The sequence below is a fragment of the Manis javanica genome, chromosome X (genome assembly GCF_040802235.1).
Source record: "Manis javanica isolate MJ-LG chromosome X, MJ_LKY, whole genome shotgun sequence".
In the NCBI taxonomy this organism is placed as follows: Eukaryota; Metazoa; Chordata; class Mammalia; order Pholidota; family Manidae; genus Manis; species Manis javanica.
Genome location: NC_133174.1, coordinates 92,033,293 through 92,046,188, shown reverse-complemented (window position 1 = coordinate 92,046,188; position 12,896 = coordinate 92,033,293). Strand labels below are relative to the sequence as shown.

The 12,896-nt window shown below is 35.8% G+C and overlaps 1 protein-coding gene across 2 annotated transcripts in view; it reads right to left on the bottom strand.

Moving 5' to 3' along the window:
* The window catches only part of CENPI (centromere protein I), a 63,422-nt gene that overhangs the window by 33,334 nt on the left and 17,192 nt on the right, over positions 1-12,896 (bottom strand). For both annotated transcript variants that reach the window (XM_017655461.3, XM_017655462.3), the window contains exons 6-12: positions 7,853-7,901; positions 7,542-7,588; positions 3,656-3,745; positions 3,190-3,318; positions 2,788-2,955; positions 2,518-2,638; positions 1,303-1,394 (exon numbers count right to left, since the gene is read on the bottom strand). In XM_017655461.3, the coding sequence (XP_017510950.2) occupies positions 1,303-1,394; positions 2,518-2,638; positions 2,788-2,955; positions 3,190-3,318; positions 3,656-3,745; positions 7,542-7,588; positions 7,853-7,901 (696 nt within the window). The remainder of the gene's footprint in view (positions 1-1,302; positions 1,395-2,517; positions 2,639-2,787; positions 2,956-3,189; positions 3,319-3,655; positions 3,746-7,541; positions 7,589-7,852; positions 7,902-12,896) is intronic.

Here is a 12,896-nt window from a genome sequence, read left to right as displayed (position 1 = left end):
ACATAGTTTTCAAATACCATAAAACTTCATCAATTGGAAAGAAGGTAAGAAGTCAACTTATGGAATATTTTTAATGATGAATGAAACTGTACTACTTTGGAGTATATATAGTCATTTGAACAGTCAATAAATATATACAATGTTATAAGAGAGCTGGAATTTCATTAGAGGGCATAGACAAAATCCAAACTCTAGGTAGCTCCATATGGAGAAGCCTGAGTGTCTAGGCTGCTTACATTTTCACCAGAGAAGACCCAGGGCTTTCCTTTTTCCTTGTGTCACTCTGGGCCTTAAATAGTGGCATGCACCAGGATCCCATACAAGACATTCTCCTGACATGAATTCTCTGGATAATCTCATCCATAACACAGCTAAAACCAACACCTATATCATGTGGGTCCTAAATCTATTAACTGTAGCCCAAATCTAATTCCTAAACTCTAGACTCATTACCTAACTGCCTAATGGATATGACCTCTTAGATGTCCCACAGGTATCTTTTAAATAAATTTATTTTTCCTTCTAAGCCTGCTCCTCTTATAATCCCTTTCTCAGTGAATGCTATCATCCTTACAAGTGAAAATCCTAAAAGTCAAACTAAATTAGTACCTTTATCCTCACCACCATAATCTACACCCAACTTCCAATTCAATGGTTTTACACCAAATCCTTAAGATTTGGTCAAGAAACATTTATTGAGCATCTCTTTTCTATCAGATGCCAAATGGAACACTTATAGATGAAGACAAATTAAACATGGTTCCCACCCACCAGGAGCTCACAAGGTATGGAAAAATAGGTGCTGAAAGTGCCTTATACAGGTAAACACTAAGAGCTAAGGGAGCAGAGAATAAACATCTAACCCAGACTAGGCTTCTTGACAGTGCTGATACCTGAGCTGCAGCTTAAAGTACAGCTCAGGTTTACCTAGGCCAAATAATTAATTGGCTGGAACATATTCAACATTCAAAAAATGTTTGTTGATTATAAGAACACAAATAGTGACAGTATGAGATTTATCTCACTGGCTAATTCAATTAATTGACCATTTATAATTGGTCAATTATATCTTCAGTTTGTTCTCTCATATTATAGGGCTTTCTCTCTTGCATAATTTAACAAATTCTTTCCTCAAATCCAAGGGTACAAAATAAACATCAGTTCAACTTTATTTATAATGAGTTTTGAAGTGAACAATTACTATTTACAAAATACGTCAAGCATTAAAAAGGTATTCAATGGATATCTAAATAAATTTTGTTAAGAAGTGGTGGACTATGTGTGAAGCAAGTAGAATCTTACTTGTAAGAAGCACTCTGCCCTGATGATAGTGTCCAGGAAGTCAGTAAATTCTTTTCCATGTTCATAACTATTCACCTTGTACCAAATACACTCTGGAGCAGAAAAATTAAACATAAGCATCTGGTTGAACAATAATAGAAATTATACAAAACATAATTAGCATAATACTCTGAACTGACAAATACAAACCAGTCATCAGTCTCATACACCCTAGCCAACTCACACTGCTGACTGTAACATGTATGTGGAGGTGACAGTAGATGTTCCCTAAGAACTTGGTAATACAGGGGGAAGCTTATAGTGAAAAAATAAACTGGTAAAATTCACATATAATGAGTGTGATTAGCTTTATGTTACATAGTAATCCAAGAAACTATAAATGTATGGATTGCAAATTTGAGAATACCTTAAACTTCACTTCGGGTGAGCTGGGGATAATCTAAGAGTGGCAGGACTTCAGTAAGTTATAACCTAATAAATTGTATCATATCCTATCTAAAGAAAAACTCTAAGTAGAAAAAGCAGAGTTAGTCTGGAACTGACTAAAAGCAACTTTAAACACTTGAAGAGTCAGGAGTAGTTTATCCAAGAAACAAACAATCTGGTCAACAGAAATACTATCTCTAGAGAAATAGACCCCGTTGGAAGAATGAAATGATGACCAGGCTTTACTAAAGCTTGAATGTAAAACTCCCTCACTGCCCTTTCCTTCAACTCTATAATTTAAAGAAATCTGCTTGTGACAATTTGGCCCCCATATATACTGATAGCAGAAGTAGAAGGAGGTATTCTAGTTGGCAGACATGAACATTTTGGTCACCACAAAGAATTATTTGTTATGAAATAAAAAGTTAACATTCTGACTTATATATTAGTCTCCTCCAAGTTTGCTTAGGATTAATCTGATGATTCTGGGGGCTTAATGGAAAGTTAATACAAAGATGAAGATGCCTTGAATTGTGATGGTTATCAAAGTGGAGCTACCCAGTGAGTTTTGGTGGCCATCCAGCAGTATTTTCCTTAACACATTTCCTTTTTAACTGTCCCTTAAAATTACAATAAAGGAAGCATTCTGGCTCTGAATTATCAGAGAAATAATTACAGCATATGAAGATTCCTCCTGTCTAGAATTTGTCACCCTTACAAAAGAAACCCATTTGTAAGCTATCTTGTTCCTTCCTCATCCATCCAATGCTTTTAAGTATTGATTTTTACCTTCTTGCAATGTTTGACTCAACCAGTGATAGAGCCTCAGTAAGACTGACTCATCTCTGACACAGTTAATATAGTGAAGTAGCAGAGAGTTGTTCAGCACTGCACCCATCTGAGAAGGCAGCTGTGAAGACAAAATGGTTGGCCAACTGTAAGTATATGAAAAGTAGATTAGAACAACAAGGAAATCATCAGATAGGAAATATATAACCAAAACAAAGGCCAGGAAGATCAAATGGAAAATGCAAAGAAGCATATGGTCCAGTCACATACCTCTAAGCAATGAATGTTCTGTAAGAGCTGAGGGAAGCTTTTAAGTTGTTCTAGTGGAAATAATCCATTGCTACTGAGATAATCAGAAAGCCTCATCCCTTTTTTTCCACATTCCTTGATGCAGCTACTGGAATTTAGCACTGGTATAACTGAGTGAGCATTCCATTTCTAAAGAAGAAAGACAATAAAACAATCTATCAATGAACTAAACAGACTACAAACTATAAATGTAAAAGCAGTTGTTAAGCTGGTTCAATTAATGGAGTTGAATGTGGTTTGCACAGAATCCTGAGTAATAAAAATATACTTAAATGTCTATAATCTCTTCAAACACCTGAATGGTTATTGTTCAAATTTAATAAAAGAAGGCTGCAGAAGTCATTTGGGGTTTTAGATACTTACTCTTTTTATTGGATGGACATTAGCTGGACCTAACATCAGCTTCAGAGGTTCTGGAGAAGGTCCCTGATTCCTTTGCCTCACAGCAACTAGAGCTGTCTTCCACAGATTCTCTGAATTCTTAAAATAGATCTATAAATTTAGATTAAAAGTACATGAGAGTAGGTACTCATAAACTGGAGCAATATAAAATTCAAAACTCTTCATTAATTGAAAATATATTATGAACTATTTTGTACCCACCCATGTAAATCTACTTAAAGTTTTTTTTCTGATCAGCATTCCATTAAATATATCAAGTGGAATCCAAATGAAGTACCAATCTCTAAAAAGCTTCCCAGAAACAGTGCCACAATACTAAATCTTAAAACAATATGCAGTAAACATTTTAGTCCACATCTATAAAATAACCTAATAAGAAATAACAGATTTCAATCTTAATACAACTTGCCACCCCTTAATTCCTTACCTTCTTCCTTACAGGCAAAGATACAGAAATCAAAGTGGGAACAAAGAACTTATATAGTGACAACAAAGCCTGGAGATGAGGCTGCATTCCCTGCAATAAAATAACAGTACTCAATTTTTAATTCTATGGCCAATAAGAATAAAAAGGAACAATAAAATAAACATATTAAACATATATTCAGACCCTAATTTTACTAAGAGGTATAACTACAAGAAGACGGTACATAAAATCAAAGAATGAATAACCAGACATTTAAAGCAACTTTCATAAAATAACCCTTGCCAACCCGTGGTCTTCTCTTTCACTACTTTTCTCCCCTATTTTACTTCTTCCTTATATTTTCTCTCTTCTTCTCTGCCCACTGTTTAGGCTTACCAGCCACACCTGCTTGCATGACTTACTCTCACTGGTAGCATACTCAGGGCTCAAAGTTTACTCATTCTTGATTTAGACAGCAAAGCAGGAGGACAAAAACGGAAGCCAAGAAAACAGAGCAGATGAAATATTAATACCTTATTATCATAATTACTGGAAAATTAATTAGGAAACCTTAACAACTGGTATGCAATAGTTATGTAGCTTGATATAACTGAAAGAAGTCTTATCAAAAGCAATTTTATAATGACAGAAGTCATTACTGCTGGTTACCTATGTTATATCTGGCTGTCCAGAAAAAGCATACCACTAAAATGAATTCCAAGGAAGTAACAAAATTGTTTTATTACAATTTTTAATCAAATACTGTACAAAAAAAGGGAGGCAGAAAATGGGGCTTAGAAATATGGTATTCCCATTTTATAAAATTTTCCTGAAATTAAATTTATAACAAAACCAAAATGACCCAGTTTCCTTATGTTGAAATATCTTCAGATCTCTAAACTCATTATCATTTAGTGTCTGTGTTTGCTTTGAGTTGGAATATTTTTTGATAGAGCAAATATTTAGTACTGGAGAGACCTTTATAACTCATTGTCTAGTTAATTAAACCCCTATCTTTGTTGTTAAAAAGTTAACAATCTCTCTTTTTTTTAAAGGGACTTCCAGTTAAACATGGCATATTGAACACAAGTGTTTAATTCCAGGTCCTCCCAAAACCCTACTAAAAAGTGAAGGAATGAAAAGGCATAAAAGCACAAGTTCAACCAGAACAAGAGAGCAGACCACAGCAAAGGAGATTTCAACAAGATTTTGGAACCTAGAATGAAGATGGATAAATAGTTACAACTTAGCAGAACAGAGAAAACAAAACCTAAGGCAGCAACAGAAAAAGTCTCAAAAGAGCAGATTCATTCTTGAGAACTAGAAAGACTCAGGAATTTGAGGGACCACATACCTCTGAAGTGTAGGTGTAAAAGGGGCAGAAAACAGAAGGGTTGGTTGAAAGCCTAAGCAAGAAAAAGCTAGAACCCCAAATTCATTCATGACACTAACAAAAACAGGGTTTTACCCTCTAAAGATGAAGCTGGACTCAGACAGTAGGCACAGCTGAGGGAGGGTACCAGGACCCTTATTTATCACTTTCCATTGCTTATGTCCCACAGTGCTAATAGCCAGGTTTATATCCCTGTGATGTTTAATTTTATATGTGTCAAGTTGTCTGGGCCACAGGGTGCCCAGATATTTGGCCAAAGATTATTCTGGTTTTTTCTATGAAGGTATTTTGGATAAGATTAACATTTAAATTGGTAGACTTTTGAGTAAAGCCAACTGCCCGTGAAAATATAGGTAGGCCTCATTCAATCAGTTGAAGGCAGATGTAGAACAAAAAGACCAGCCTCCCTGAAACAAGAGAATTCTCTAGCAGACCTGCCTTCAGACTTCATCTTCAAGACTGGCTGTTCCTAGTATGACAGCAGACTGCCTTCACACTTAAACTGGAACATTGCTCTCCTGGTCTCTAGCCCACTGGTCCACCCTGCACATTTTGGATTTGCTAGCCTCCATAGTCATGTGAGCCAATTCCTTATAATTTATTTCTATATATAAATACACATGGTATTGGTTCTGTTTCTCTAGGGAAACCCAATATAACCCCTGGGCAGGAAGGAGGATAATCCCTCTCTGGGAAAAGTGATGCAATCATCTGGGGGGGCTCCCCAATGAAACATCAAGGTCCTACCATGAACAAGTTCTGCTAACATGAACAAGTTTCCCATTTTAGTACTTTACTATTAAGAAGACAAACAATGTTTATTGGGCCTTTGAGAAAAGTCCCTACAGTGCAAGACCAAACAAACTAAAGAAACTCTGGGGAAAGAGACACAAAGCTGGGAACAGAAAAAAATCACAGCCTCAGTCACACAAGATATGCCTAATAGAAGGAGAATCCCAGAAACCATCTTCACCAACCCTCAAGATGAGACCTAACTCCCCTTCCTGTTCCAAAGATTGCTCTCAGTAGGATCTAGTGCGTGTAAGAGAACATGCCTGCTCCACTTCCCATCACTTGCCTGCAGAAAGTCAATTTCTGTGGTTTCCCTTATGGATCAGGAGTTATGGGGCATGGATGGGTATAGAGGGAATACATGCCTTTGCAGGTACAAGGAATTCACATATCCAGTATATTTGCTGACATATGTTGATTATACCTGTTACCGTTAGACATGCTCAGTTATATGTGAGCATGGCTATATCTTCCTGGTTTGATATTATTTGGACTTGATCAAATTCACCAAAACCCAGCTAATCAAAAAATTTTTATGAATGTATCTTTATATATAGGTGCTGATAAGGGAATAACTTAGTAACATACTATACAGAATGTTAACAATGAAGCCATACATTTAATGTCTGGGTTTTTAATTTTTAGACAATCACGTAGTAAATCATTTTTTTAACTTGAACATACACTGTTGTTTCAGTTAATACAAATGAGCAAGATCTTATTTATGGTAGAAATTTTCTTATTCCATTGAAAAGTTTTGCTGTTAACATGGAAAAGTGTACATCTTTTTCACAATTTCTCTTAATGAGAAATAAAATCCAATTTGGACAAAAACATCATTAATATCCTCAGAGAGCTAAGAGAAGATATTGTACCCACAGAATCAAAATAGGAAGCTATAAGACAAGAACAATCATTGAACTATACTAAAGAAAATCTCACACTGAAGCATGAATGTGCACGTGTTTGTTTTTCATTATATTTAAATGCCTTTAGATAGATCATGCAGGCTTCAGAAGTTAGGCATAAGCACAACTTCTTATTGTTTTATACCCAAAGCTTCACAGATTTCTGTTACCTGGAGTTATAGTAGAAATAATGCAAGAGAACTGTAAGGACAAGAGATTATGGCCAGGGAATATACTGAAGTTTAAGTATCCAGACAAGAATACTTTCCTAGATCACATTCACAAAAGAAAATAAACTAATCACTTTAATAAAATAAAGTAGTCCTATGCCGAAGGACAGTGGCTGTAATGGGGTGTGGTGGGGACTTGATAATACAGGGGAATGTAGTAACCACAATGTTGCTCATGTGAAACCTTCATAAGACTGTATAACAATGATACCTTAATAAAAAAATAAATAAAGTAGTCCTTTTTGACTATTCCCTGACACTTATTTTCTAGCCATACCAATCCAGTTCCCTAAACACTTTCTGCTGTATGACATTTACATGTCTTCACTCATGCTGTTCCCTCTGCCAGGAATGCTCCTGTTACTTCTTGATCTAGTTAAATCCTATTCATCTCTTAAAATTTCCCTCAATCATCACCATTCCTCTTTGCCCTCAGTTTGATTCTGATTTTTTTATTTTCTTGACTGAGCTTCCCAGACAATAAGTTCCTTAAAGATTATGACTCATTCAATTTCATATTCCCAAAGCCTCATTCATAGCCCAGTACCTAGCTCTGGCCAGTTTTAGGTCTTTTCAGTACTCACCATTCTGGACTGAAGATCAAGCAGCTTTCTCACACGAAATGGTTTGACTAGAAAAGGTAAAGAGAAGAAATACTATGCATGTAGTTTAGAAAAAAAGAAACTACATGGTTCGTGTAGCTCAAAAAATGTGTGGATATATGCACACACTTTATGTGGCTAAGCCATTAAGCAGATGCTCTTAGATAAAAATACTAAAAATCAATTCCCACAAAATCCAGTCATAGAACTAATGCTGATAGTTAACTTTTTTAAAGACAATACAAATGCTAATTCCAGAGTGAATGTAATAAAACTGGAATGAAAATACTCACCATTCTCCTTTCTGGTAAGTAAATACAACAAATGGCAGACATAAGGGCACTGTTAAAAATAAGAATTTTAAAAAGAAAAATGACAATATATCTTGAACAGAGAAGCAAAGCAACACATTTTCCTCAAATGTCAATCTTATACTGATTAAGTAAAAAGGCTTCAGGACTTCACTGAACAAGTTTTATGAAGCTTCCCTTTTTCATGCTACATAGCAGTGATAAAACAGTTTTAATTAGCAACCCATTAAGCATTTTAAAAATTATTTTAGATGTAAAAAACTAGAAAGAATCAATGAAAGCAAGAGCAGGTTCTTTGAGAAAATAAAGAAAATAGATAAACCCTTAGCCAGACTTATCAAGAAAAAATGAAAGTCTACACACATAAACTGAATCACAAATGAGAAAGAAAAAATCACTACGGACACCACAGAAATGCAAAGAATTATTAGAGGATACTATGAAAAATTATATGCCAACAAACTGGATAACCTAGAAGAAATGGACAACTTTCTAGAAAAATACAACCTTCCAAGGCAGACCAAGGAAGAAACAGAAAATCTGAACAGACCAATTACTAGCAACAAAACTGAACTGGTAATCAAAAAACTACCTAAGAACAAAACCCCTGGACCAGATGGCTTCACCGCTGAATTTTATCGAACATTTAGTGAAGGCCTAATACCCATTCTCCTTAAAGTTTTCCAAAAAATAGAAGAGGAGGGAATACATCCAAACTCATTCTATGAGGCCAGCATCAATTTAATACCAAAACCAGGAAAAGACACCACAAAAAAAGAAAATTACAGACCAATATCCCTGATAAACATAGATCAAAAGCACTCAACAAAATATTAGCAAACCAAATTCAAAAATACATCAAAAAGATCATCCATCATGATCAAGTAGGATTTATTCCAGGGATGCAAGGATGGTACAACATTTGAAAATCCATCAACATCATCCACCACATCAACAAAAAGAAGGACAAAAACCACACGATCACCTCCATAGGGGCTGAAAAAGCATTTGACAAAATTCAACATCCATTCACGATAAAAACTTTCAACAAAATGGGTATAGAGGGCAAGTACATCAACATAATAAAGGCCATATATGACAAACCCACAGCCAACATTACACTTAACAGCAAGAAGCTGAAAGCTTTTCTTTTAAGATTGGGAACAAGACAAGGATGCCCACTCTCCCCACTTCTATGAAACATAGTACTGGAGGTCCTAGCCACAGCATCAGACAATACAAAGAAAAGAAAGGCATCCAGATTGGTAAAGAAGAAGTCAAACTGTCACTATTTGCAGATGACATGATATTGTACATAAAAAACCCTAAAGAATCTACTCGAAAACTGCTAGATCTAATATCTGAATTCAGCAAGTTGCAGGATATAGAATTAATACATAGAAATATGTTGCTTTCCTATACACTAACGATGAACTAGCAGAAAGAGAAATCAGGAAAACAATTCCATTCACATTTGCATCAAAAAGAATAAAATTCCCAGGAATAAACCTAACCAAGGAAGTGAAAGACCTATACCCTGAAAACTACAAGACACTCTTAAGAGAAATTAAGAGGAAACTAACAAATGGAAACTCATCCCATGCTCGTGGGTAGGAAGAATTAATATTGTCAAAATGGCCATCCTTCCTAAAGCAATCGACAGATTCAATGCAATGCCTATCAAAATACCAACAGCATTCTTCAACAAACTGGAACAAAAAGTTTCAAAATTCATACGGAACCACAAAAGACCCCAAATAGCCAAAGCAATCCTGAGAAGGAAGAATAAAGCAGGGGGGATTTCACTTCCCAACTTTAAGCTCTACTACATAGCCACAGTAATCAAGACAACTTGGTACGGCACAAGAACAGACCCACAGACCAGTGGAACAGAACAGAAACTCCAGACATTAACCCAAACATATACGGTCAATTAATATATGATAAAGAAGCCATGGACATACAATGCGGAAATGACAGCCTCTTCAACAGCTGGTGTTGGCAAAACTGGACAGCTACATGTAAGAGAATGAAACTGGATCATTGTCTAACCCCATACACAAAAGTAAATTCAAAATGGATCAAAGATCTGAATGTAAGTCATGAAACCATAAAACTCTTAGAAAAAAAGCATAGGCAAAAATCTCCTGGACATAAACATGAATGACTTCTTCATGAACATATCTCCCTGGGCAAGGGAAACAAAATAAAAAATGAACAAGTGGGACTACATCACACTGAAAAGCTTCTGTACAGCAAAGGACACCACCAATACAAAAAGAAGCCATCCTACAGTACAGGAGAATATATTCATAAATGACAGATCTGATAAAGGGTTGACATCCAAAATATATAAAGAGCTCACGTACCTCAACAAACAAAAAGCAAATAATCCAATTAAAAAATGGGCAGAGGAGCTGAACAGACAGTTCTCCAAAGAAGAAATTCAGATGGCCAACAGGCACATGAAAAGATGCTCCACATCACAGTCATCAGAGCAATGCAAATTAAAACCACAATGAGAAAAACATATTTCAGGCAAACAACAGAGAGAAGAAAGCAGGGGTTGCAGTACTAATATCAGACAAAATAGACTTCAAAACAAATAAAGGAACAAGACATAAGGAAGGAGACTACATAATGATAAAGGGCTCAGTCCAACAAGAGGATATAACCATTCTAAATATATATGCACCCAACATAGGAGCACCAGCAGATGTGAAACAAATACTAACAGAAATAAAGGGGGAAATAGACTGCAATGCATTCATTTTAGGAGACTTCAACACGCTACTCACCCCAAAGGATAGATCCACCGGGCAGAAAATAAGTAAGGACATGGAGGCACTGAACTACACAGTAGAGCAGATGGACCTAATAGACATCTATAGAACTCTACATCCAAAAAAAACAACCGGGTATACATTCTTCTCAAGTGCACATGGAACATTCTCCAGAATAGACAACATACTAACCCACAAAAAGAGCCTCAGTAAATTCCAAAATACTGAAATTCTACCAACCAACTTTTCAGACCACAAAGGTATAAAACTAAAAATAAATTGTACAAAGAAAACAAAAAGGCTCACAAACACATGGAGCCTTAATAACATGCTCATAAATAATCAATGGATCAACGAACAAATTAAAATAGAGATCAAGGAATATATGGAAACAAAGGACGACAACAACACAAAGCCCCAACTTCTATGGGACACAGCGAAAGCAGTCTTAAGAGGAAAGTATATAGCAATCCAAGAACACTTGAAGAAGGAAGAACAATCCCAAGTGAATAGTCTAACATTACAATTATCGAAACTGGAAAAAGAAGAACAAATGAGGCCTAAAGTCAGCAGAAGGAGGGACATAATAAATATCAGAGAAGAAATAAACAAAATTGAGAAGAATAAAACAAAAGCAAAAATCAATGAAATCAAGAGCTGCTTCTTTGAGAAAATAAACAAAATAGATAAGCCTGTAGCCAAACATATTAAGAGAAAAAGAGAGTCAACACAAATCAACAGAATCAGAAATGAGAAAGGAAAAATCATGACAGACTCCACAGAAATACAAAGAATTATTAAAGACTACTATGAAAACCTATATGCCAACAAGCTGGAAAACCTAGAAGAAATGGACAACTTCCTAGAAAAATACAACCTTCCAAGACTGACCAAGGAAGAAACACAAAAGATAAACAAACCAATTACGAGCAAAGAAATTGAAACGGTAATCAAAAAACTACCCAAGAACAAAACCCCGGGGACGGACGGATTTACCTCGGAATTTTATCAGACACAGAGAAGACATCATACCCATTCTCCTTAAAGTGTTCCAAAAAATAGAAGAAGAGGGAATACTCCCAAACTCATTCTATGAAGCCAGCATCACCCTAATACCAAAACCAGGCAAAGACCCCACCAAAAAAGAAAATTACAGACCAATATCCCTGATGAATGTAGATGCAAAAACACTCAATAAAATATTAACAAACAGAATTCAACAGTATATCAAAAGGATCATACACCATGACCAAGTGGGATTCATCCCAGGGATGCAAGGATGGTACAACATTCGAAAATCCATCAACATCATCCACCACATCAACAAAAAGAAAGACAAAAACCACATGATCATCTCCATAGATGTTGAAAAAGCATTTGACAAAATTCAACATCCATTCATGATAAAAACTCTCAGCAAAATGGGAATAGAGGGCAAGTACCTCAACATAATAAAGGCCATATATGATAAACCCACAGCCAGCATTATACTGAACAGCGAGAAGCTGAAAGCATTTCCTCTGAGATCGGGAACAAGACAGGGATGCCCACTCTCCCCACTGTTATTTAACATAGTACTGGAGGTCCTAGCCATGGCAATCAGACAAAACAAAGAAATACAAGGAATCCAGATTGGTAAAGAAGAAATTAAACTGTCACTATTTGCAGATGATATGATACTGTACATAAAAAACCCTAAAGACTCCACTCCAAAACTACTAGAACTGATATCGGAATACAGCAAAGTTGGAGGATACAAAATTAACACACAGAAATCTGTAGCTTTCCTATACACTAACAATGAATCAATAGAAAGAGAAATCAGGAAAACAATTCCATTCACCATTGCATCAAAAAGAATAAAATACCTAGGAATAAGCCTAACCAAAGAAGTGAAAGACTTATACTCTGAAAACTACAAGTCACTCTTAAGAGAAATTAAAGGGGACACTAATAAATGGAAACTCATCCCATGCTCATGGCTAGGAAGAATTAATATCGTCAAAATGGCCATCCTGCCCAAAGCAATATACAGATTTGATGCAATCCCTCTCAAATTACCAGCAACATTCTTCAATGAATTGGAACAAATAATTCAAAAATTCATATGGAAACACCAAAGACCCCGAATAGCCAAAGCAATCCTGAAAAAGAAGAATAAAGTAGGGGGGATCTCACTCCCCAACTTCAAGCTCTACTACAAAGCCATAGTAATCAAGACAATCTGGTACTGGCACAAGAAC